The sequence below is a fragment of the Halichoerus grypus genome, chromosome 3 (genome assembly GCF_964656455.1).
Source record: "Halichoerus grypus chromosome 3, mHalGry1.hap1.1, whole genome shotgun sequence".
In the NCBI taxonomy this organism is placed as follows: domain Eukaryota; kingdom Metazoa; phylum Chordata; class Mammalia; order Carnivora; family Phocidae; genus Halichoerus; species Halichoerus grypus.
Window position 1 is genome coordinate 77,024,797 of NC_135714.1, and position 25,463 is coordinate 77,050,259.

Sequence of the window (25,463 nt, forward strand, 5' to 3'; positions counted from 1 at the left end):
AATTGCATAAGATAAAGAGTTGTCTGCTTAGGAAATTATATCTTCTAAATGTAGTGTGTTTATGAAGTACTCTACCTATTCTAATTTTTTAAAATTCTCTCTTAAAAAGGATTAGGTTTTTAGTAAAAGTAATTAGTAAAGTAATTAATAGTAAAATATTAGATATTTCACTTCAGGGATCTTAAAATTTTGCCATAACCTATAAGTATTTTGTGTGTAAATATTATTTATTCTGTTATTTATTTTTCAAGATTGATTTATTTGAGGAAAAGAGCATACAGGCACGCGCATGGGGACAGGGGCAAAGGGAGAGAATCTCAAGTAGATTCCCACCGAGCTCAGAGCCCCAACATGCTCAGTCTCATGACCCATGAGATTGTGACCTGAATCTGAGCGGAAACCAAGAGTTGGACACTTAGCCACTGAGCCACCGCAGCGCCCCTGTTCTGTTCTTTATATATGTGGATGACCCATAGTCTTAAAATACGCGTTTCAAATAATGTTTTTAGGCATCATAAAAGAATACATTATGTGATCATTACTGTGCACTAGGTACTTTGGAAAACACTTTACATACATTATTGATCTTATTTATTCCTCAAAGCAGCTCTTTAAGGTAGATGCAATCCCTTTTTCTCAGATGGGTAAAATCGAGATTTGGAGAAGTTAAATGACTTGCATAAAACACACACTACGTGAAGGATGTCATGCTTGAAACTGTTGCCTGTCTTTTTAAAGCCAGTGTTAATGTTAATCCTATCATGTTGTTCACTGGGCAAAAATTCTTCTAGTATACCGACACAGTTTTGGTAGTGTAACTATTAAAATGACAACAGTCCAGTGGCATTCTGATAGTACCTATGATTTTCTAGCAATGAGTTACACCCAGAAGGTGTTGCCACCCACATCTGATACTCTTTGAACACTTTCTCTGCTTGGATCTTACGGCAGTAGTCTGCTAGTCCAGACTTAGGCTCCTTTTTCTCTCCTGGAATTAGACTCAAGGCTTCCAAAAGTTTGCATTTGTCGTGTCTTGGGGGGGGCGGTGGGGGAAGGCGGGGGGAGAGAACGGAGTATTCGTTATGTTCAGGAGATCTTAGGCTAAAGTATTAATATACATTATAAATTCCTTAATGTTTATGCTTTGTTAATAGAAAAATGAATGTTCTTAGCAAACTCAAAGTTCTTGAATTCTGTAGTTTACTAATCCCTTTCACATATATTATTTCATTTAACGCTTAGAACAATGCCACTTAGTATGTGATATACTCATCTATAAATGAAAAAACAGGCTCAGTGAGGCTCAGTGACTTGTCCAAAATCACACATCTGTAAAGTCATAGAGCCAAGATTTACATGTTGGTGTTTTGATAACTATTTCATTGGTTTCCCATATACCATAGCTCTTATTCCCTACACTGAACCTGCACGCAACTTTATTTAGGATGAGGGATATCTATACACATGAATGAGAAAACCATAGAAAGTAACAGTTCTGACCCTTTTCAAAATTGTGTTTGGAATTACTGACAGCCTGTACTAAACCATTCTTAGTTCCTGGGCGTAGTGAAGATATGGTCATTTAATTTTGTGAAAGCCAATACATTTTGGGAATATGTTGATATTTAACAGTGGTTGTGAATATAGTCCATACCTGTGTTTTGTTAGGCATAAGATAGGTGGAAGAACAATACAAGTAATTTCAAAAAAATTTTTTAAACTCCTGTGGACGTTGCAATTCTCATTATTTTCCTTCTTTTCTTATTCTTTTCCTTTTCTTTATGCTGGAATCTCTCTTCTGCTGCCTTCTTCTGTCAATTAAAAGGAAAACCCCACCTAAACGGTAAACTTTCTCTTGAATAGGTATTTATATTATTTTATGTTAGCATAGAAATACCTTTTTTTTTTTTTTTTTTTACTAGTTTAAGAAAAAGCAAATCTATTATAGAAGGGCACCTTTTTAAAGAAAATTGAGGCTGAGTTCACTTGGAAAAGCAAAAGATATAAAAAAGAACATTGATATTAAATGTATAAATTATAATTTGGCAGAGGGTATTTTATCCTTAATATGATTTAAAGATTTATAATTCTTTCCTTCCCTTTTAATCCTAGCCCACCAAGAAAACACATTGTGGAGCGCAATACGGAGTTTTATCACATACCAACTCATAGTGATGCCAGCAAGAAGAGACTGATGGAGGACACCGAAGACTGGCGTCCAAGGACTGGAACGACTCAGTCTCGTTCTTTCCGAATCCTCGCCCAGATCACTGGGACTGAACATCGTAAGCGAATACCTAGGGATTCGAATATACAAATGTTCTTTGCCATAGAGAATAGCATTTAGACAGATGGGTGATTATTGGAAAACAGTAATTTTCCTGAGGCAGATTGCTCTTAAATTATGCCATGCATAATGTGGGTAGTGTAAAATAAGAACTAGCCCGGGAGAATTGCATTGAGAAGTGGAGCAGTAATGGTGGTAGTAGTAGTAGTACTGACCATACTGTGTAGCCAGTGACAGCATGATGTGGAGCGTTTTTTAGTGGCTCTGTGCAGCTTGACCATTTGATACTGATTGGTACAGGTAATTGCTCAAGTGATTTTTCAAGTTTTTTTAAAAAAGTCACCTAATACTGGATATTGCTTATTATATTTCAGTGAAAGAGTCGGACACTGAAAATACAAAGAAGGCAAAGTAAGTTGTCCATTTTTTTGGTAAATTGAATGCTTTCCTTTCATGAATGGTCTCGATTTGTTTTTTCACATTTTCAAGTGTAGTGGTATGGCTTTTTGTCTTTGTAACTAGAAGCTGAGCATTTAACTTTGGTATCTTTTGTGGGACTTAACTGTGGGACTTAAAAAACTTACAGATTTTTAAATTAGTAGCTCTTGTCTGCATTTCATGTAAGGTTAATTTCCTTTTGTATTGAAGTAAGTGGGCAGAAGAGTATACTTGGGGATGCTTTGCTAACACTACAGATCTCTGTGAATGAATTTGTGTTGTCTTGTAGAAATTTTATTTTGGGCATAAAAATGGATTTCCAAGAGGGCTCTAGAGATTAATTTCTATATTTATAAAAATGCTCTACCCTTAAAATCTTCGCTATTAAATAAAATAGCTATGTGAAATTAAGCTTTTATAAAGCATGTTTTCTGCATGATGAACTAAGCGTACAAACTTTTTCCTTCTCTTTCTTATGACTCTTCTATCACTTTTCTTTTCTTTTCTTTTCTTTTTTTTTTTTATTTCCACAGGGAAAAGATACCCCTTCACGTCTTTAGTCCCAAATACACAAAATTACGTGACTGGCACCATGAAGTTTCAGCACGTGCTCTTAACGTACAGTGATTTATGAGTCTTGCCCCCCCAAGCAGCCAGCACATACCTTTTCATTCACTTTTTCTTTTTTCCAACCTCATAGGAAAATCTGTATTAAATTTGCCTTACGAAAAAATAGAACCTTTTCTATACTTTTCTAACCATCTCCTGCTATTGTAAAAAAGAGGAAGATGACCTTGTTTTGTGCTAGTTGGTAGCTCACAAATTTTAAACCAAGAGAGCAAATTAAGGGACTCCGATCGCTTCAGTGGTTTTATATCTGTTTCCATTGTTATTAGGGTAGTGACGTTGGAAAAGGAACTCTATAAGTTGAATTTGGTTGGTTGTGTGAAGCAGAGGCAGATGAGCAAATAATATCCTCATCTAATTTGGAAAATACATCCTTAATGTTATTACATTTCCAAGATTACTTTTAAATTCATTATTACATAATGTTTAAAGTGGGTTGTAAATTACCCTAAATAATCAAATATGAGGAGGCAAGATAAAACAGAGAAGACTTTATTAGAATAGAGTTCATTGTAGATTTGGGTATTTTTTAAAGCAGGTACTATTTCAGGATGGCTATGAAGAGAAGGAGGCCCAGATTTGGCTCCTAAAAAAGGAAAGAAGAGAATTCTGCCCCTATTTGCAATGGGGAAATTGAGTGTTCTTTTAGTTTGGTTAGCTTCAAAAATCCTATTTTCTACCAAAGGAAATATTTCCAAACTGGTGGATGTTTTTAGGGTATAAACAACTTCAAGGCATTAACTAGTAAGAAATAGAAAAGATAACTTTGCTTTGTTTTTAAATGAACATAAAATAAATTATAAATGATTCTTTGTCACATCAGAAATATTTTACTTAGTGATATAAACTATTGTGTGTTGCTGCTGTTCCTAGGAAACTATATTTTGGGCAATACATGCAAGCTAATATCTGACCAGATACGCTTCCTGTTTTGTAATATAATGTATTATATATTAGTTCTAAATTCAATAATAAATGCGTTTTGAAGTTTGGAAAAATACTGTAATAAAGTTGCCTTTAACTTAGTTTTGTAATTGTTTTCTGTTTCCCTGAAACTAGTAACAGTGCCATCCAAGACTTGCTACACTATACTTGGATAAAATAAATAATTCTCTTGACATTTCATTTGGAAAACATTTTTAATTTTGCGAGACTGCTAAAATGAGTGTGGAGTATGACAAAGGCCCGTATTTGTTTTTGTTTATTTTTTCTGCATTGTCATGCTATTTAACATAATACCTTATGTGAGTAACATAGAAGATTAGTTAGACTATGGCACAACATAGCATTAGTCTTTGTGGAAAAGGATTACTGAGGGATTTTGCCTGCATTCAAGGCATTTTAAAAAAATTTTATTTTATTTTTTTATAAGTGAGCTCTACACCCAATGTGGGGTTCAAACTCACAACCCTGAGATCAAGCGTCACATGCTCTACTGACTGAGCCAGCCAGGTGCTCCCATTCAAGGCATTTTTATTTTTCCACCTTTTTTTCACTTTGATGTCACCATAGACTAGGACAACTGCCTGGTAATTTGGAGAAACTAACATTAATTTCAGTTAATGATGATTACTATCTAAAATTTTGTACACAAAATGTATTTAAAAATCTAGGATTTATCTATGCTCATTTCCACTATACTTCATAATTTAGTAAGGTGTCTTTCTTTTACTGTATCAGATACTGCTTGTGGTTTTATGATCCTGACATCAATCCATTATTACTGTGTCTCTGGCCTCTATAAGAAAATATACTTTCCTTAGACCAGGCTTTCCTGGTCTCATTCATCTCAAAAGAAGATATTTGAAATTAGATGGAATCAAATTCTCATGAAAATAGATGGTAGGGTAGAGTAAACAAGGTATTTCCCACCGAGCACCAAATTTTTAGAGTAACTATGTAGTTGAGAGAGAAAGCTACTAGAATGAGAGGTTTAGGTAAATAAAAGAATTTCTCTCTAATAAGACAAGTGAACATGTCTAGAACTTTATGACTTGAAATAAGTATAGTTGAAAATAAGAATTTAATACCTCCCTGATTAAAAATAAAGTATTTAATATCTCATTGAAAGCATACACTTAGATAAGTAGAATGATGTATATTTGAGTATGAGTATAAATGTTCAGCCTGGATCACAAAAGACATTCCATTTGACCCCATCAGAGGTTGAATTCCTGTGTTCAATTAATCTTCTGGGACATCTTATATTCCTAGCTTAAAAGCTAGCCAAATATTGTAAAAGCTCCTTGCAAAAATATTATTGTAAGTCTAGTGACCTAATTTATAGCTTTTGTTTGTCTCTCTTATACAGACTTTCTTTATTATAGGCTTTTTTTTTAATGTAGAATTTGAAAGTTAAGAATTTTCAACATTTTTACAAGGTTTTATCAATTAGAAGATGGAATGTCTCCCACAAAGTGAATATTTTTGATGCCTTGAAAAATGTATTATTTATGGAAACAGAAGCACATTCATTTTATACATCCTTATGCCCTTTAGGATGCCCTTTAGGAAGACTCAGATAAAAATATTGTAGAGAGCTTATTTAATAAAAATTGTGATATTAAGATAGAAACTGTCCCATGTTTTATTCAGATTTATTCAGAAATTTGGGTAAATTGATTTCCCCAGATGAAAAATGTCATAATTTTTTGCATCTCTGATGTGTATTTAAAGTCCTATAAATCACAAATACTCATTTATTGCCTGAATTATTCTTTCACACAAAATAATTACTTAAATCCAGGCACAGATATGTACTAGGAGCTAAATAATGAGTAGCAGAAAATATATAAACAAGGTGATCTGAGATAATTGTGTTACTAAGATAATAAATTAGTATAAAGGGGGGTGCCTGGGTGGCTCAGTTCGTTAAGCGACTGCCTTCGGCTCAGGTCATGATCCTGGAGTCCCTGGATCGAGTCCTGCATTGGGCTCCCTGCTCGGCGGGGCGTCTGCTTCTCCCTCTGCCCTCTCTTTCATTCTCTCTCTCTCAAATAAATAAATAAAATCTTTAAAAATAAATAAATAAATAAATAAATTAGTATAAAGGAAATTCGGTTCGGACATGGAATGGTTACTTAGGTTGTAAGGACCTCTGCGGAGATAACCTTAATGCCATCACCTGAGAGAGGAAAAAAGAGTCAGCCATGTGATGACTTTGGGTCACTGTTCAAGGCAGAAGAAACGAGTGTGGAAACCCTGAGGTGAAAAGGAGAGTGGCAGGTACACAGAACAGAAAGGACAGTGTAGCCAAAATACGGTATGTGATGGGAAGCATGGTATAAAAATATAATACTGATACCTATAACTTATATTCTCCATATTATCCACAGCATTTTGAATGGGAAGTTGTCTTATATCTAACCACTTTAAAGAAAAAATTAAAAATGAAGAACCAAAAAGGTTTATCAAAGTTTTATCAAAGCTAAATAAGTACATTCATCTACTTAGTGTTGTTCTGGGCATAGTTGTCAGCTTCATGCTTTTCCCATTAGACCCAATGAAGACTTAAGAAAAGGAGCCATTATTATGGTGTATGTTGGTAATGCATTTGTAGGGATCAGAATTCCCTGTAAAACACGCATAAAGACATTCAAAAACAACACTTCCAATGTGTAGAAATTAGACATATAATGCCTTATTCATAATTTAGGGATGACTTTGGCAATTCAGTTCTGTCTATAAAAATGTCATCAAGAATTGTTTGAACTCATCCCTTTTTGTTTGTCCCACTCAAAATTATTTGAACCAAGTAAATATTTCCTTGCTCATTCTTTCCAAAATAGACATCATTACTACAGAATAGTAAGCAAGGAATGTAAATTCTGAGTTTGAGACTCAGATTTGTAACTCACAAGTTTCTGCCCCTGAGTTTCCCACTTCTTTAAAATAAGGAAGTTAGAATCAGTGGTGGACACTGTGAAGCCCTTCCAGATATCACCTCAGTGGAGGACTTAATAACCACTCTTGGGGGTGTGTGTGTGTGTGTGTGTGTGTGTGTGTGTGTGTATGTATGTATGGGGCAGATAACTTTCAGGGGTCATCCCCTTCACATGTCACCTCAGCAGCAGATGCCCTTCCTCCAAAGCCACAGCTTCGTGGGGTTGTGCACATGCAGTGAGCTAACTGGAGGGGTATGGGGCTGAAGTGAAAAGCCTGACCATTTCAGCCAGGTAGGGACAACCTGGGAGGGTCATTTTAGTTCTTCTAGATCCCAGCTTGGACCTCGGTTGTGTGGGTTCTTCTCATTTCTTCATCTTCCCTTCACGCTCTCCACTTTTGTCACTTCTGATCCCTTCTCCTTGAATTTCCAACCCAGATCACAAACAGCATTTAGGGAAACCATTAAAATGAAAGATCAGGTTAGGGCAGTTGGCAAGGTGTATGGAAGTCAAAAAGAGGATACATTACTTTTCTTTGCCTTGAGTAAAGGATGTTTTTTAGGTGATTGCATCAGAAACATTCTGGGAGTAATGAGTTGATAAAGCAATTTAGAAATCATATGTAGTCAAAGCTATATGAATGAATTAATGAAAAGCTTCAAAGTGAAAAATTAGGATGAACTCTTGACTAAATGTAATAAGCTCTTGTAACTGACAAGCAGCACTTAATAAAATATTATGATGATTTTGTATATTACAATTTTCCAAATGCAGAATTTTGGAATAAACTATATTAGCCATTTACTCAGTCACTTAATACATTTTATTTGAACACATCTGTTTTCTTCACATCCATGAAAGTTTACTTTCTGTTTTCTCTTGGGGGAGATGCTGCTGGGTAGCCTTTGGAAATGTGTAGGGGGATAATTACAGATCTTACAAGGCTAGGAGGATGCTAGTGGGGGGCTAAGGATGCTAAGCATCTCCTAATGCCCTGAATAATTTCACAGAATGAAGCGTGATCCTGCCCCAAATGCCCAGGGTGTACCAGTGAGAATGACTGGGCTGAGAACAAATCCTCCCTCTTCCAAGATTTTCTTATTCCTTCCTACAATTCCAGTCACACAGACTCACCCACAGTGTGCTACCTCCACCCTCCACAGTAGCAATAATCTTAACTTCTGAAGTAATATATAATTTCTACCACTCCTTTCCTAATTTGTATTATAGATCTTTGTCTGTATGTCATAAATCTTCGACTAGAGTATAAGCTCTTTGAAGCCAAGAGTCTTAGTATAAAAATATAAATTGGAAGGAGAAGGCATTCTAACAGGCATAGTATTTCTTTCTGGGTACAACTGTAACTATAAGTGTGTAAGTAAAGATCTATACATTCAATATATAAATGGGCATTTAATATAAGTATATATATAAATACAATAAATACGTAAGTATACAGATACAAAAAACACGAATATAATTTGAAAGTAGGTGTTAGGACTGTAAGATTCATCTTTGGTGAACTAATTCTTAAATTAGAAATATACTATATTAGCTCAGGCTGCCACCTAGATACCACAGAGTAGATAACTTAAATGACAGAAATTTATTTTCTAACAGTTCTAGAAGTTAGAAATCCAAGACCCAGGTGCTATCAGGGTAGATTTCTGATAAGTCTTTTCTGTCTGGCTTGCAGATGACTACCTTCTCAGTGTGTCCTCACATGGCCTTTCCTCTGTGGACACACAAAGAGAGAGAGCTCTGGTATCTCCTCTTTCTATAAGAATACCAATCTTGTCAGATTAGGGCCTCACTGTTAGGACCTCATTTAACTTGAATTACTTTCTGATAGGCCTTATATCAAAATACTGTCACACTGGAGGATTAGGGCTTCAACATATGAATTTTGGGGGGAAACCATTCAGTCCATAATATATACCAGCGGCCTTTCTGTACTAATATTAATTTGGCAGAGTAGTATTTAAAAAAAAGTTATTCTTAAGTAGACTCACTGACTTGGACCCAGATAGAAGGATTGTTGTTATCTCTGTTGTGGTGCCTCTTTTTCTCTTTTGGATAACAGGTGTTTGTCTCCATGCCCTATATCCCTAACTAGAGTATAAGCTCTTTGGACACAAGAGTTTTGGTATCCTCACTGTATTTGGCACTAGTTAGCACTAACTAATGGTTTCTAATTGCATATAAATGCATATTTCTCCAATTTCTTATTTGTTGAATTTTAGGGAAATTGTTAACAGCATGGTAAACATAACTTTTAATTGAATATAAATTCAATACAAGTCAAGTTTTTATAAAAATCAAAACATTAATATTTGTACTCTAGGTAAAGTGGAGTTGCTAAGTACCTAAGTTGCTTCAAAGGAGAATTGTTGTGCTTTGGCAACCTAATTGGCAAAAGTGTTGATGCTTTCCCCCAGTGTTATCTGTTTGTTAAATGGTTGTGGAAGACACTTTTTAAAATTAAGTGAAAAATTTGTTTCTTAATCCATCTTCCTGTGTGTTTTTGGTCTGTTTCAACATGAATAGCTTAGTGACTCCCGTGATAAGACAATACCTGACTAATTTTAGAAATGAGTATATGAAATGCTTAGTACTCTGGAAAAACCAATAGAAATAATTTTATTATTCCTAGGGAAATGGAGAAGTTTGAAGTTAAGAGTCTAGTCTGCAACATTGACTGAAAAGAAGCAACAGCTATATTATTAACAACATGTTAATAATGGAAAGCTAATAATTATATGTGACTTACCAGAGTAGAGAATTATGGGAGGCTATAGGAAATTTCATTGAGGGGCACATGGGTGGCTCAGTCAGTTAAGCTTCTGCCTTCAGTTCAGGTCATGATCCCAGGGTGTTGGGCTACCTGCTCAGCGGGGAGCCTACTTCTCCCTCTGCCCCTCCCCCTGCTTGTTCTCTCTCTCAAATAAATTTAAAAAAAGAAATTTCATTGAAAGATAACTTAAAATATATATATATATATACACCTAGAAATACATCATTGTATCGGGCACCATACAATTTATCTTAAGTTAAAGGGTGATTTTCTTGATCTCACCATCTTTTCAGTTTCTACTATAATGTAGAATATTTAATAAGCAGTTTTAAAATTTTCATACTTACAGAGGTCTATATGAATAAGTTAAAAAAATAGCATTTTGTTAGCAAAAAGATGTATAAAATTATGATCAAAACATTTTTTCAGTCTTTTATCTCTCATTCAAGTAATGATAGGTTCTGATTTTTCATATATTATGGTTAAGAATAATGTATGATAGGGATTTTTAATTTTCAAAGACTTAAAATACTCAAGGGAGGAGTAAGTGCCTCTCCCTTTGTTAGGAAAATAGTTCAAACTCTAGTCACCAGTTACATTACACAAAACAATATGAGGGGGAAAAACCCTTTAGTATGGGCTGTCCCATAGCACTAAGTAATGTCCACATGCTTTCTAGCTGAAGGTTATCAAAACAAATCTTAAGTTACTTCTTGAATAGAAACCTGTCATCTTTGTACATTTATTGAAAATTTAGAAAGCAGAAATTTCACAAATATTTCCAAACATACTCTTTTTATAGCAGGCTTTTAAAATAATTCAGTTTGTTCACATGTTTCCATAACCCACATAAAATAGTTTTAGTGAAGAAACAGTTTGCTGACCTGAGCCATGTCTTCCTTCAATTGCTGTTTCACAAATATACTGGACTCCTGGTGTTTATCCTTTTTAAGACACATGTATTTGAGTAAATTATCTAAAAAACTATTCTTCATAAGCCATGCAAAGAAATCAGGAATCATTCGCTAGTCTCATATTCCCACATACTTTTATGAAGTGTAAGAACAAGTGGATTTGCTAAAATATACACAACATGAAGGCTTCTACAACAGACTTTAATTTTAAAAAATAAAAATAGTAACAGCCAGATAGAATCTCTTAGCTTTCACCATTATTACTGCAGAGTGCGTTCGTCAACCTAGAAAAAAGTCCATAGGTCCAAAAAATGGGTATGTAACCAAGCGCTAATTTTTGTTTATTGCAAAATATGGAACGTTTGTAATTTACCTCTTTTCATTTTCTACTGATGGATTATACTGCCCTTTGCAAATGCTGGTTTGGTGACCACTGTATAATGTAAAGATCGCCATCTATTGAACATAAGTAATTACTACACTTCAGTTCCTTGTGAGAATAGTACTTTAAAATCATTGAAGCAAGAAACAGTTCCTATATACACTCTGTATTTTCACACACAAATTGTTCATTACTTTTCCCAAATTAATCTGGGAAGACTACCGCTTATAAATACCTTTAAAAATAAAAACCAGTATTTGTAATATGCAGAAATTGACTTTCATGGTCCATATGCTCATTGTTGAAAGATATAAACAAGCAAACAAAAATCATCCAAATCCAGAGATAAATACTGAAAAAGTTTTGGTTTATTTACATTCTGGAGAGAATTGAATGCATTAAGTTCCTTAGAAGTTTTATCAGACCACCAGCACTTCTCTTACAATACTATTTGGATAAATTCTTTCTGTTTCACCCTTAGGGAGGTAAATTACATTGAAATTATTTGATTGAATTAAACCAGAAAGTAAAAGGAACTTATCTTCTTGACTAAAAGTCAATACTATTGAAGGCTCCTCCTGTAATTAACTTTTTAATTTCAAAAGATGTCACAACTTAATGAAGAGCATTGGTAATAGGCAGTCTTCATCCATGATGGAGGGCTTAATATTCTATCCTTTGTCACTATTCAATTTTACATATTTTAGTCACATTGAAAGTTTCAGAAGACCAAGTTTTTCTACCTTTATGTTATGTGAAGGTGTATTTATTACGATAGTGTGATTTTATAAAAGAAAGTTGAAATGATGTATTACATAATGTATAAAACATATGACAGGTATGGATATTTAGACATCTCAATTTTCCATTTCTTAGTCAAATTAAAGAACTCTTTTCAAATTAAATTAATCTTAAAAGTAGGTTCAACTGTCTATGTCTCTCCTTTTGTTTTTCTCTATTTTTAGGACTATTAACAGTAATAGTAGGACTATAACAGTAATAGTAGGACTATTAACAGTTGAATGCTGCTTCTATGTCCAACTTTGTGAGAGGTGTTCATCTCCCAGTTACTCCTAATTAATTATTTCTGAAGAGTCTGTATTTATTTCTTTGAATAGAGTGTGTTAAAGCTAGGATGAAATCTGTGCAACTTTTGGGTTAGAGGTACATTATGTATTTTGTCTTTTCACATACTTTATTCTTTGTCTCAATATCCTAGTAACTCATAAGAAAAAAAGTAATTGAGAATAAATTTCTGAAAGATTTTAAAGAGAATAGTTTTAAGCAAACTTGGTGGACTCAGATATATCCTTTGCTTACTGCAGTGGCATCAAATATCTGTTATTAAATGAGCAAATCTTTTAGCAGGGTTATTGAAACAGTACCACATGCGTGTTAAGAAAATGTCCATTCACACACACAAATATTTAAATATGAAAAATAAAATGACCAGACAACATTAATAATTCAAGAGATTAAAAAAATGATGTTGTCAGGGGTTACTATAAATTAACAAATGCTCATTGTCGAAAGATACAAACAAGCAAACAAAAGTCACCCAAACCGAGAGATAAATACTGAAAAAGTTTTGGTTAGTTTACATTCTGGAGGGAATTAAAGTCCCAATTAGAAAGGGATTCTAGATGAGCTCTCAGTAGTCTGTTTTTCTCAATGATTTATAACCCAAGTATTTATAGAACTTACAGATGAGATTTGGTAAGTAACGCTATATGCATTAAAAAAAAAAAAATGCTGGAGAATGGAAAAGAAAATAGAAGACTTGGAATAAGTACTTGGAGTACTGATTTTCAAAGAAGAAAAAAACTTATAAACTGTAAACTAGTTTGAATTTGAGGTCACCTGGAAAAAAAATCTAGAAGGCATTTTTAAAGCCTTGCCAGTGAGCACTGAGAAAAGGACAGAACTGCCAAGACCCAGAATTAAGTTCTCAAGAAACAAATCAAACCCAATTTAACACATTTTTGGTAGATTGGGGGAAATGTTAATTTTAACAAGTCATCAAAGAAAGGCTCTTAAGATCCCATTGAATTTAATAATGAAATGAGGTTAATGATTATCAAATTTTTAGATTCATGATAAATTGAAGGAGTTGAACAAAGGATGTTGTTTTAAAGGATCAATTAGTGACTTGGATGAGGGCTTCTATAGCTTGCTTCCTAAATTTGGGGCTATCCTGAAGTGGGGAGGGATGGCATACATGTTCCATAACCAGATCATCCTTCGAACATATTTTAGGAGTCTAGGAAAATGAACCAAATGTAGTAGGAAAAAAAAAATTTAATATGGTTATGTGTAGTTTGGGTCAAATAATTTTGCTCTTCTGGGACATGTGGTAGGGGTGGATGAAGTTAGCAAAAATAAATATAAAAAATTAGGGATTTTAGAAAAAAGTAAACCCAATATAAGTCATGTCATATGACTCTTAAAATTATAAGGCAAGCAATAGTTCGATTCTACACTTGTAAAATCTCACCTGACATATTACAATTAATTCTTGGCATTAATGTCTGACAATTATGTAGGTAATCCCGAGAAAATCAACTGAAAAATCATGGGATAGTTAAGCTGTCTGGGTCAGAAGCATTTATATGAGTAATTGATTTCAGCTGATAACAGGGCCTAGTTCCTTGGCCTAAATCCACAGCTATGTCGTCGTCTTCCCCAAACATTCTTCCTTAGTCTCAGACTTTAGTGATCCCTGCTCATGTTTATTATATATACATTTAATAAATAAATCCAGCAAGTGCTTATGAAGTACTTATCATGTGGTACTCACTGTTGTAGATGCTTGGTTTATAACAGAGGCAAGGTTCTGTCATGGATTTACAGTCTAGTGGAGCAAACATGCAATAAAAAAGCAAATAATATAGTTCTATGTTATGTTATTCTATAAAGAAATAATATGAGACAATATGATGACTATAATGAGGGGAGGGGAGAAGTGAAGTCATTAGACACTAGTTAGGGAAAAAGAAGACATTTGAGCTGAAATATGAATGACCTGAAGGAGTTAACCATGCACATATACAGAACATAGGCTATCTAGGCAGAGGGAATAGCAAGTGCAAATGCCCTGAGACAGGATTCAGCTTGGTGTGTTTAAGGAACTGAAAGAAGTCCACTATGACTGGAGCATAGTAAATAAAGGAGAGAGTGATAAGAGATTGAATGAAGTAGTCAGGAACCAGATCATTTTTTGCCTTGTAAGTTGTGTTAAGGGATTTAGATTCTTATCCCAATTAATTGGAAAGCCCAGTACAGGATTTTAATCATGGGAGTAATATCTGATGTATGTTTTTAAAAGAGCCCTCTGAATACTATGTAAAATTGATTGTGAGGGAGAAATAATGAACACAGGAGACTAGTTATGTGTATCCCCTTAGTTCAGGCAAGAGATGATAGGAAGTTAAGCTCAAGAGGTACTAATGGAGAGGGAAGGAATTGGGTGGGTTTGTATTTTAGAGGAAGTGCTGACAATGGAGGGGCAGGGGTTGATGGATAACAAAATAAAAGAACCAGTGAATTTGGTAAGAATTAATTGAGTTGGTAAGAGTCCGTGAAATTGGTTAAGGTCAGTTCAGTAAAAAAGCTAATAGAATCAAGATACAGAGGGGTGAGTGAGTTACAAAAAAAGGAGGTGCTTAACATCCAGACTTTAGAGATGTTAATCTTATTGATGAAAAAGTAAAAGTTATGAATTCTGGAGTGCATGGCTGAGATGTTCCAGGCATGAGACTTACTAGCCTTGGAAGAATTATCTTTGAAGTGAAAAAGTCAAAGAAAATAGCAGTCATGTTAGTCAGTGATTCAACATGACAACTCCGAAGTCATCAAGAATGATTGTTTGAATGGGGTAAAGAGGAAGAGAGTGAGTCAGGGCCTGAAGCAAATAGTGGGTGAGGTAGAGGCAAGAAAATGAGATGAGTAGATAGTGGTATAATCTGATGATATGAGCCTTAAGGGACTGGGGATTTTGGAGGATCTAAGATGACTAATGTTAGAAACAATATTGAGGAAGGCATTATCTTCATTTCCAAGTTTATAAACATACAAGGTATGAGAGAGAAGGAACCTCTTTTTGAAGGGACTGCACAGAAGGCGCAGAACAATAGAGGGTACAGTGGAGTAACAGAGGATTTGGGACAGCTGAGAGGAATGGGAAATTGATCATATTGGGAGATACATAAAAAAACAGTAAAGAAACAAGAATCCAGGAGATGATGCATGACCCGAGGGGTTTGCCCTTCTGATTGTGGCAGGTAAATGGATGGAGAGTATGATGGGATTTATCCTTGTGGTCTGTTAGAGGAAAGTGGGCAGGAGAATCTAAGCTCCACAAGGGCAGGAAATTAAAGTAGGCAGTAGAATACGTGAGGATGCCTGGCATGAAGTGGAATCCAAATGCCATTGTTGAATGAATGAGTGAATGCAGTGATTAATGGGAGAGCTCAGGACGAATGATCCAGAAGATTTAGCTAGAGAGTGTGTGACCCCTAGCTTTTGTTCTCTAATGCTAGTGGGATACTCACTCGAGCATAAGGTGCTTCGGTGGCATTCTCAAGACACTGGCTTCTCCAAGGACTTATGGTGTGTGGCTGTTGCATAGTAGGCATTCGGACAGATTCATGTATATTTTCAAATAGGTAACAGATTGAGCAGTGCTACTTAGTAAATAATATATCTTTTTATTCTGGATCTGAAATAATACCTTTATAATTTATAAATTCTTTTTATAATGTTAGGATTACATAAATACTACAAAATGGCAGGTTTCTGCCCCATAGAGGAAGCTGTTTCTAGCTAATTGAAATCAATAATAGGAGCCATCAAGAAGAAATTGATGATGCAGAGTGAGAGGGGCAATGGTTAGTGGTTAGTACCTTACAGTTACTAAGGGATGTAGGCTTTTATCAGGGGATTATTCCAGGTGATTTTAAAGTTGGTGTTACCCCTTAAAATCTTTATATTATATTGGGTTTTTAGAATAGATATAGTGTAATATATGCTCAATCTTTAACCTGTCTTATCTTGGGACCCTATAGAAAAATTTCTCTAGGGGCACCTGGGTGGCTCAGTTGGTTACCCATCTGCCTTGGGCTCAGGTCTGATCTCTAGGTCCTGGGATTAAACCCTGAGTTGGACACCCTGCTCAGTGGGAAGTCTGCTTCTCCCTCTGCCCTTCCACCCTGCTCGTGCTCTCCTTCTCAGTCTTAAATAAATAAATAAATAAATAAATAGAAAAAATTCTCTAAAAATATCAAGGAATACTGTAGAGTTAATTAACCTAAGGAATTCACATAATGTTAAGACAGGGCATTATTCAATGATTGCCCATTAGGGAAAGCAACAGTAGAGAAATACGTAAGAGTTAAGGCAGAATTTGAAAGGTGTGAATAAAATGGAATATATATATATAGAGAGAGAGAGCAAACTCTTCCCCCAACATAAATAATAAGTTCCATTTGCTTCAGAGATCTCCCTTATTCTTTCCCTCTTTTCCTTTCTTCTGTAAAGTGGGAACCCCCAAGAAAAATAATTTGAGTCAGTCCTTTATCTTTGCTCTCACAAAAAGTAAATCTCATTTTGGGTGGTATTTTCATGTTTGATCATTTCCTTCTTAATCTTTTTACATCTAACATTCAGTCCTTTCTGCTTCCCCATGTATAAAAAGCAAGGATGCCCCTACTTGCTGATTTTTAAGTTCACTGTAAGGTGCCATCTGTAATGTAGAATTAGCAGGCTTAAATAATGTTTTTAGGCTGCTACAAAAAGCTATTGAAATCAGTTAATAAATTTGGCTTGTGATTAAGAGTGCCAGAAATTTCCAGCTTAAGTTTAATTGATTTAATTTTCCAGAAGGGAAATCCAATATTATTGTGTGAATGTTTGCTTTGTGGAAGAGTGAAAATACAAAGGACAATTGTCATTTTCCTCCTTTACTTGGTATAAAATACATATTTTATACCTCCTTTACATATTTATTCCTCCTTTACTTGGTATAAAATACATATTTTAAGGATTGAATTTCTCCTCTCATTGCCATGTGGGGATGTAATAAGTCACTCTATTTGGTTATTTTGTGATATTTATAAAGAGAGTGAGGAATTGAAATTTTTCGTTGGAAACTTGAAGTTTTTGTGCTGCAAAAGAAAGTTTCTGCATTCTTTTTCACATATTTTAAAGGTTAGCCTTTGTGACGAATTTATTCTTACATGGTTTACGTATAATTCTAATATGGGTGAGCCAGATTAGCATTTTGAAATTGTATTACTGATGGAGAACTTTCACATCCTGCAATCAGGAATAGCCAGTAAATAGTACTAAAAACAGGCAAGTGTATAGGCTTAAGGCACAGAAGACAGAAGAGGAATGGTCAACTGGGTCTTATACCAAGACTAAGTAAAATGAGGAATGTACTCAAAAAGAAAAACTGTACGATTCCACCTATATGGTGGAGCTATTAAAGAAATAAAATTCACGGAACAGAAAGTAGAATGGTGGTCACCAGGGGGTGGGTGGTGGGGAAAAAGAGGAGTTGCTGAATGGGTGTAGTTTAAGATTTGCAAGATAAAGTTCTGGAGGTCTGTTTCACAACAATGCGTATACTTAATACTACTACTGAACTATACACTTAAAAATGGTTAAGATGGTAAGTTTTATGTTGTGTTTTTTACCACAATAAAAAGAACATGAGGACTGCACATTTGTCAATTGAATTTAGCCACAAAGAGATCATTAGTGACCTTGGCACGAATATGGTTTTATCAAGGCTGGAGGATGAGGCCCACTTGAGCTGGTTGAAGAGTGACAGGCAGGTGAGGAAATGGAGACAGTATTTCTAGAGTAAAACTATTATTCCCTTTGGCTGTTAATGGGGATAGGAAAATAGAAAGGGAAGGCAGTTTTGTTGGTGTTTTTTTTGTTTGTTTGTTTGTTTTTTTTGAGAAGCTATACTATAGTATTTTTGAATGGGGACTCAAAGCATGCAGTGGAGAAGAAGAATAGAAAATACAAAGGAGATAGATAATTGAGGCCCCTGAGAAAAAGGGAGGAGATGGAGTCCACAGCATAAGGATCTTGCTTTTTGACAGCTGTCAGTCCTGGGGCGTAGAAAGAGAGTTCCATTCCCTGTTCCTGCAGGATGGTAAATTAGTAAGATGAGCAACATCACCCTGGCTTTGCCTGGACAGATTGCTAGTATGGGTCCCCATTGGAAAGCATGGAAAGACACAATTGCCGAGAAAGATAATGCACAAATAGCTCTTTGTTCATTTTTCCGGAGAAAAGCAGGCCAAAAGCCTGCAAGCTCAATTCTCCAGACATATCTGGGAAGGATAAAGTCTTCATACCTCGCTCTCGTAAGAAATGAAAACTCACTTAACAAAGAGAATTTGGCTGCTGTAGAGGTGCTATTAATTAGAGCTTCTTCCAATCCTAAAAGGAATAAATATTAGGGAATGACAGAATTAGAGTAGATATTGATGTCTGTTCCATAATAAATGAGGTAGTTTAAGATTTTCTTAGGTCTAGTATTTTTAGAGGTTGGCTAAGCAAAGGGATAGGTAATCAGTGTAAGACATGGGAAACTGGCCAAGTGCGTTTGTTTGGAAACTTGGAAATCTGGCTTTAGAAGGAATTTCATGAGTTCTGTGAACTTTATTCTCAAGTGACACTCATTTTTCCAATCAGCATAGTTCATGGAGGTATTGGAAGACTGAACTCCAGCTTACTCCTTTTTCTTATATCTTAGTCCTCGATATGTATTAGTATGAAAACATTGATAATTCTTTATATTTTCTTTTTTTTTTTCTAGAATATTGATAATTCTTTATGTTGTAAAGGACATTTTTAGAGGTATTTTTGGAGGTCTAGTAATTTCTTAGAAGTTGATCATGTGCCCCTTCTTGCTTAGGTAGTAATATAGTATCTGTTTAACCTGAACTGCCATACAGTCTCCAGTCTCTAGAAGGTACAAATATTTTCTAAGAAATATATGTATATTGTGAGTGACTTCTATATTTGAAAACAATAAGTTTCATTCATGCATTCATTCAACAAATATTTATTGTTTACTTTGTGGTAAGTACTTTGTTACACTTCATTTGTACCATTAAACATAATGGTCCTTGACCTCAGGGAGCTTCTAATTTGGTTAGGGAGTCCAGAATTAAACAGATAACCACACAAACTGTCTGATTACATCAATTACAAATAAGTTCTGTAAAGAAAAGGTGCAGGGTACTTTGAAAGCATATGACATGGGCAGCCTAAGGTGATGTGGGGAATTGGAGAGGCCTCCCAGAGGAGGTGACGTTTAAACTGAGGGCTGAAGGACACTTAGAAATTAGCCCAGTGAAGTTGCGGTAGAGAGGTAGGCATAAAAAGTGAGAAGTAGCAGACTATGCAGAGGTCTTGAGATGGGAAGAAGCTTGGCCTGTTTCGGGAAGAGATGGAAAACCAGTTGGACTGGAGCAAGGCAGAGAAAAAGAAGAGCTCTGTAAGATAAAACTAGAGAATAGGGAGCCCAGGACCACAGTTGTCTCTAAAGCAGTGCTGGAAGGCTCAGCAACAGACAGGATCAGATTTGTATTGTTAAAAGTGTACTCTGGTAGCTATGTGGAGAGGTTTTTCTCTAGACAGGGGTTAGCAAACTTTTTTTGTAAAGATACAGATAGTATGTATGTTAGGTTTTATGAGCCATATGGCGTGTCACAATTACTGACCTCTGTATGTAATGTGAAAATAGCCATTGACATATGTAAATGAAGAAACCTGGCTGGGTTCCATAAAACTTTATTTAAAGTTTATTAAAACTTTGTGGCTGAAATGTGAATTTCATATAATTTTCATGTGTCATGAAATATTATTCTTTTCATTTTTAAAAAACCATTTAAAACCTCTCTTAGTTCATAGGCCATACAAAACAAAGTGGTGGGCTACATTTGGCCTGATACTCATGGTTTGCTGACCCCTGTTATAGGACTTACAGTTCTTATTCTTTTAACATTTTCTACTCTGTCTCTTGAATGATATCTTAATTCTAACATGACATTTTTGTTAAGTTGTCTGCCTTTTCTTTTTCAGCACTCTGTGGTAAAGGTGTGACAGGTGCTAAATAAAAAATGGGAATATAATCTCTCCTTTTCTATTTCTTTATCTTAGTGTTACATTTTCTATTCTGAAAATCAGTATAATATGGCTGATATATTCTATTTTTTCCACAGCTTTTTTTTTTTTTAAACAACAGGCAATTTTGTATTTCTCCTATTTATGTTTTCTTCCCAAAGTATTATACTTGGTGCTTTCTTCTTTCAAACCTCACACTGCATTTTTCATCTTTTTTTAACCTGGTGATAGTTCTAAAATTTAATTCTGGCATTCAGAAGAAAAAATGGTACAGACATCAGAAAAACAAGTTAAGCAACACAGCTGCATGCAAACATTTGTTGTGCGATTGGATAAAATACTTTGTTTACATCGAGATAAACAACATCCGTATTATTTCAGATCTACAAACAGCTTTCTGAATTGAAAGGAGGTTTTTAGTTTCTTTCTTGCAGTGCACTATTCAGGCAGCTGCCCCACAAGATGCTGGAAAGCATTATGTAGTGGAAATAGTACAGACAGACCTGGTTTAAATTCCATCTGACTCTTTCAAGGTATATGATATTAGGCAACTGAATTAATTTCCTAGAGCCCAACTTCCCTGAAACATGCAAAATACACAGTCTTTTGTATTGGGACTCTGTGTGAGAATTCCCATACGCCTTTCTTCCCTCACATGAAGGTAGCCATGTTAAAAAAATTGGGGGAGGGAATAGATTTGGTGGTGGTGAGGGTGTTGGTTTGGGTTTTAACCTTACTGCAGATATGAAGTTAAAAAAAAACAAACAAAAAACTAGAGTTATGCTGAGCGAAATAAGTCAATCAGAGAAAGACATGTATCATATGACCTCACTGATATGAGGAATTCTTAATCTCAGGAAACAAACTGAGGGTTGCTGGAGTGGAGGGGGGTGGGAGGGATGGGGTGGCTGGGTGATAGACATTGGGGAAGGTATGTGCTATGGTGAGTGCTGTGAATTGTGCAAGACTGTTGAATCACAGATATGTACCTCTGAAACTAATAATACAATATATGTTTAAAAAAAAAAAAGATAGCAGGAGGGGAAGAATGAAGGGGGCGAAATCGGAGGGGGAGACGAACCATGAGAGACGATGGACTCTGAAAAACAGACTGAGGGTTCTAGAGGGGAGGGATGTGGGAGGATGGGTTAGCCTGGTGATAGATATTAAAGAGGGCACATATTGAATGGAACACTGGGTGTTATATGCAAACAATGAATCATGGAACACTACATCAAAAACTAATGATGTGTAATGTATGGTGATTAACGTAACAATAAAAAATTAAAAAAAAAACCTGGAGTATTCTCCCAAAGGAACCAGTGTACACTTAAAAGGTGGTATAGATGATAAATGTCTGTACTTTTCATTAATATTTCCTTTGCCTTGTTTATTTTGCTTCTGAAAACTTAGGTTTGACAGTTCTCTGGAAGACCTACCTCAGAGTGGACCTCACCCACCTGCAACTCCTCAGGTTTTACATATTGGTAGCCAAGTAGCCACACTTTCTAAAGTAACCACGTATTCTAGGTAGAGTTTTTTTCCCTCATGGTATGTCGAAATTTTAATGCTGGTGGTGAAATTAAATACTAAAACTGACTAAAAAGGAACAAGTGATCATAGATTACAGAACTGACATCATTAATATATAGACAAGAAACTTTGGCACTCAGCTGTGGAACACCGCTTTATACCACTTTCATATTTGTGTATATGTGTGTCTCTCTTTTTGTTTATTTTCAAAGTTCTCATATAGAGTTAGGAAATCTATGCCTTCTGTTTATTCACTGTGATTTGGAAAGTCAACTTTCTTGAGTTTGTTGTAAGTCTACTGAGTTAGAGCATTCACCTCTAAAAACGAAGTGATACGTTCCACGTTCCCACACATATTATAAAGGTATTCGGGTTACTTATAAGATTTTGCAGGTCTCTGCTGATACTAAGTCCTTTTATATTATTATTTGTGATACAATACAAGGAAAGAAGTCCATTACGGTTTCCTTTTCTTTTTACAGGAGAAAGACAATTTAGCTGATTTACTTTTTAGCTGATTTTTTTATAGACTTAGGTTTCTAGTTGTTATTTGCTGTCACTTCCCCCAAATAGCAGCCATTGCTTGAAAGATGCGGAGTAATTGAGGAATTCAGAGTTGAATCACTTGGTAACTTTTTCTTCCACATTGCATGACACTCATATTACCCTGCTTTGCCACTGATAGCATCTCTCTTTTCTCTTTCCAGACCCATTCTTTCTTTTCTAGCCATTCACAACGGTTGCTAAAACATAGCCATACAGTTCAATTCAATTATAGGCTTGCAGAAAAACTATACTTAATTCTGTATGATTTTTAAAAATGGCTTGCCACTGTTTCTTTAATATGCTTTCTAATTGTAAAGCTATAGCCAGTGGAACTGTGAATAATGGATTATCAAATTCTTCTGAGAAGGAGAAAAGACTTACACAAATGCACAGTTTCAGACATCAGAGCTCTCATTAACCTGGATTGAGTTTGGCACATAATTACTTTGTGTTGGAGGTGACCACTGTCACAAATTGTGAAAAAAGTGGTCATAGAATGGTGAGGATGTTCATTAATAACTTGCATGCATAAATGAGGAGGAGAGGTTACAGGTTTCATGCTATACATTTTAGACTTTCTTTTAATAAAAAAATTTCTCAATTTCAAGTTGATAACCAACTTGGAAATCATTACAGTCCCAATGATGGAATGTTCATTTCTGTCCAGGTGTTTGACCTTTTCTAAAAGACGAAAGGAAAATATTTATTATTTTAAGTCATAAGTGTTCTGAAAATGGAATTTCATACCAGCATTTTTGAGTCTTTACAGAGCTAACTGGAAATAGAAGTATAGAACATCAGCAGAGAGGGTGATGTTTTAGTCATATTCACTTTAACTACTGTTTATTTTACAAAGGTGCTGTCCTTCCCCAAGTAGGTTTATTCTCAATATTTTAAAGTTATTTCTTGTTCCTTTTAATATGTATTGCTGCTTCTGAATAGGCAGTCGGTTGTACCTGCTTCTCCTGAAAGCACAAGTCTCATTAAAATGTCAGGCTCTGGGTGTATATCATCTCTAAGGTAAAGCTCTATATGTGGAGTCTTTTTAGAAAAATCGACATAACCTTCCTTTCTGTGATTACAGAAATTCAAACTTCATATTTAGATTCATTTTCTACTTAGATGCTGACAAATCAATCTTCATATGTGTGTTTTGTATTGATTTAACTTTAAATAGGATACATTCAAAAACATTTGTATCTCAAAAATCAGTTTTATGGAGGACTATATATCAAATTTTAATTTCTGAGAGAAATCACAGCAACGGTAAATAAATGACCTCAACTCTTACTACACTTCTGTATCATACCTTTTAATGTCTAAATATTAATATGAGATGGTTACTGTCTTATCTTTATTATGCTATCTCTTCTCACTTTCCTTTTTTTGTTCCTCTCCTCTTTTTTTTTCTTTCCCTACGTATCAATTTAAGCAGCTCCACCAGAAATGCGGTGACAAGTTCTTTGGCAGGTTTTCGAAACTTTTCTACCTTCTCACCTCCTGCTAGATACAGTGCTGCAGTTCTTAGTAGTGCGGCTGCTACCGTGTCTGCTGTTCTTGCTGCAAACCCAACCAGAGCTACACGTACGGGGTGCGTCTCGTGTGACTCCAGCAGTTCCCGCTGTCTTACAGGTCCCCTCAAAGCAAACACGGCATTTGAAGCAGTCACAGCTGTCTGTGAGATCTTGGTTGTGTTGTGGCCCTGGGTTGTAGACATAGCCCACAATGTGTATGACTGGCTTTTCTTTAAATCATCCTTTCATCTGTTGCCATGATTCCCATTTATCTATGATACTTTTCAGTTGCGTGGATTACTGCAGGTTGTATGCTTATTGAGTTTTGGGTTTTTATAATTTTTAGTTTTTATATCTGGGACAGAATCAGCCATCAATAGATAATTTTAAGTTCTTATTGGTATTCTTTTCGCTCACAAACTGATTGTATTTGAGGGTGATCTCAAGTCTAACTACACCCCTCCTCCCCAAAAAAAGAATAACTTTTTATTTTTATGAGATTTTGTTTTTACATAATTTCTAGTAGTCTTTATAAAGCTTTATGGGCTTTATAAAAGATTGTCTCAACTAGTTTTGGTGAAAATTTAGTCAGTTCTGTATTAATGAGTAAAATAATAAGAGTACTCAGACATTCTTTTCATCCTCTTTGTTCTTTCTGCCTGTCTGTAAAATGTCTGTCTCTGTCTCTTTCTGGAAATGTTTCAAATCACAGACTGTAAAGACTACTTTCTGCTGTTGGTTGTGTGATTTTTCAACTTAAAACTCTTTCTAAATGCTCACCAGGCTCTCCAGCCCTGATAAATATCACTCCCTCCTGGATGCACTTTGCATCAGCCCTGTTTCCAAGCCTTTAGTTTTTTCGTACCTGCAGTCCTCGAGGAAGTCATCGGGCTCGATCCATGTTAAGAAAATAAGGTACTGTGGAGCAGATATCACAGTGGTGGTTTGCTATAAAAGACACTGCTTTCTGTAACACCTAACCACTGTATTAACAAACCAGGTGAGAAAGTCCTAGAGTGGATTTGTGTTCAGTTTTAAACTAACTGTAAATTCAGTGCAATGCTAATGGACAAGCATGTTATTTTAAATGATCATTAACTCCCCTTTTAACCCTTGGTGACATCTTTTATTAGCACACTTGATGTTTAGTATGAAATTATGAGTAATTTCGTGAGTATTTAAATTACAGTATAACCATTTCATTGCATGGATGGTACCTATACTAGGATAGTCAAATGTTTCGTAAGACATATAGTCATTGGCTATATTATTTTATATTTGGGAATATCTTTTGAAAAAATGAAAAAGAATAATAAAATAACTCATTTTGATTGGCTACTACTGTCTTATATAGTTCTTAAATATGAGGGTTTTACTTGGGCAAACAACTTAATTTT

General features: G+C 35.2%; 1 protein-coding gene across 11 annotated transcripts in view; it reads left to right on the top strand.

The window, feature by feature from the left end:
* Window positions 1–25,463, top strand: part of PDLIM5 (PDZ and LIM domain 5) — a 204,701-nt gene that overhangs the window by 124,735 nt on the left and 54,503 nt on the right. For 3 of the 11 annotated variants that reach the window (XM_078068975.1, XM_036091933.2, XM_078068976.1), the window contains exons 6-11: window positions 1,826–1,843; window positions 2,113–2,285; window positions 2,662–2,698; window positions 21,887–22,003; window positions 23,988–24,143; window positions 24,850–24,981. In XM_078068975.1, coding sequence (XP_077925101.1) covers window positions 1,826–1,843; window positions 2,113–2,285; window positions 2,662–2,698; window positions 21,887–22,003; window positions 23,988–24,143; window positions 24,850–24,981 — 633 coding nt within the window. Of the gene's footprint in view, window positions 1–1,825; window positions 1,844–2,112; window positions 2,286–2,661; window positions 2,699–3,258; window positions 4,478–21,886; window positions 22,004–23,987; window positions 24,144–24,849; window positions 24,982–25,463 lie in introns of those variants that run through there. The other 8 variants (XM_078068977.1, XM_078068978.1, XM_078068979.1 and 5 more) reach the window with 4 other exon arrangements.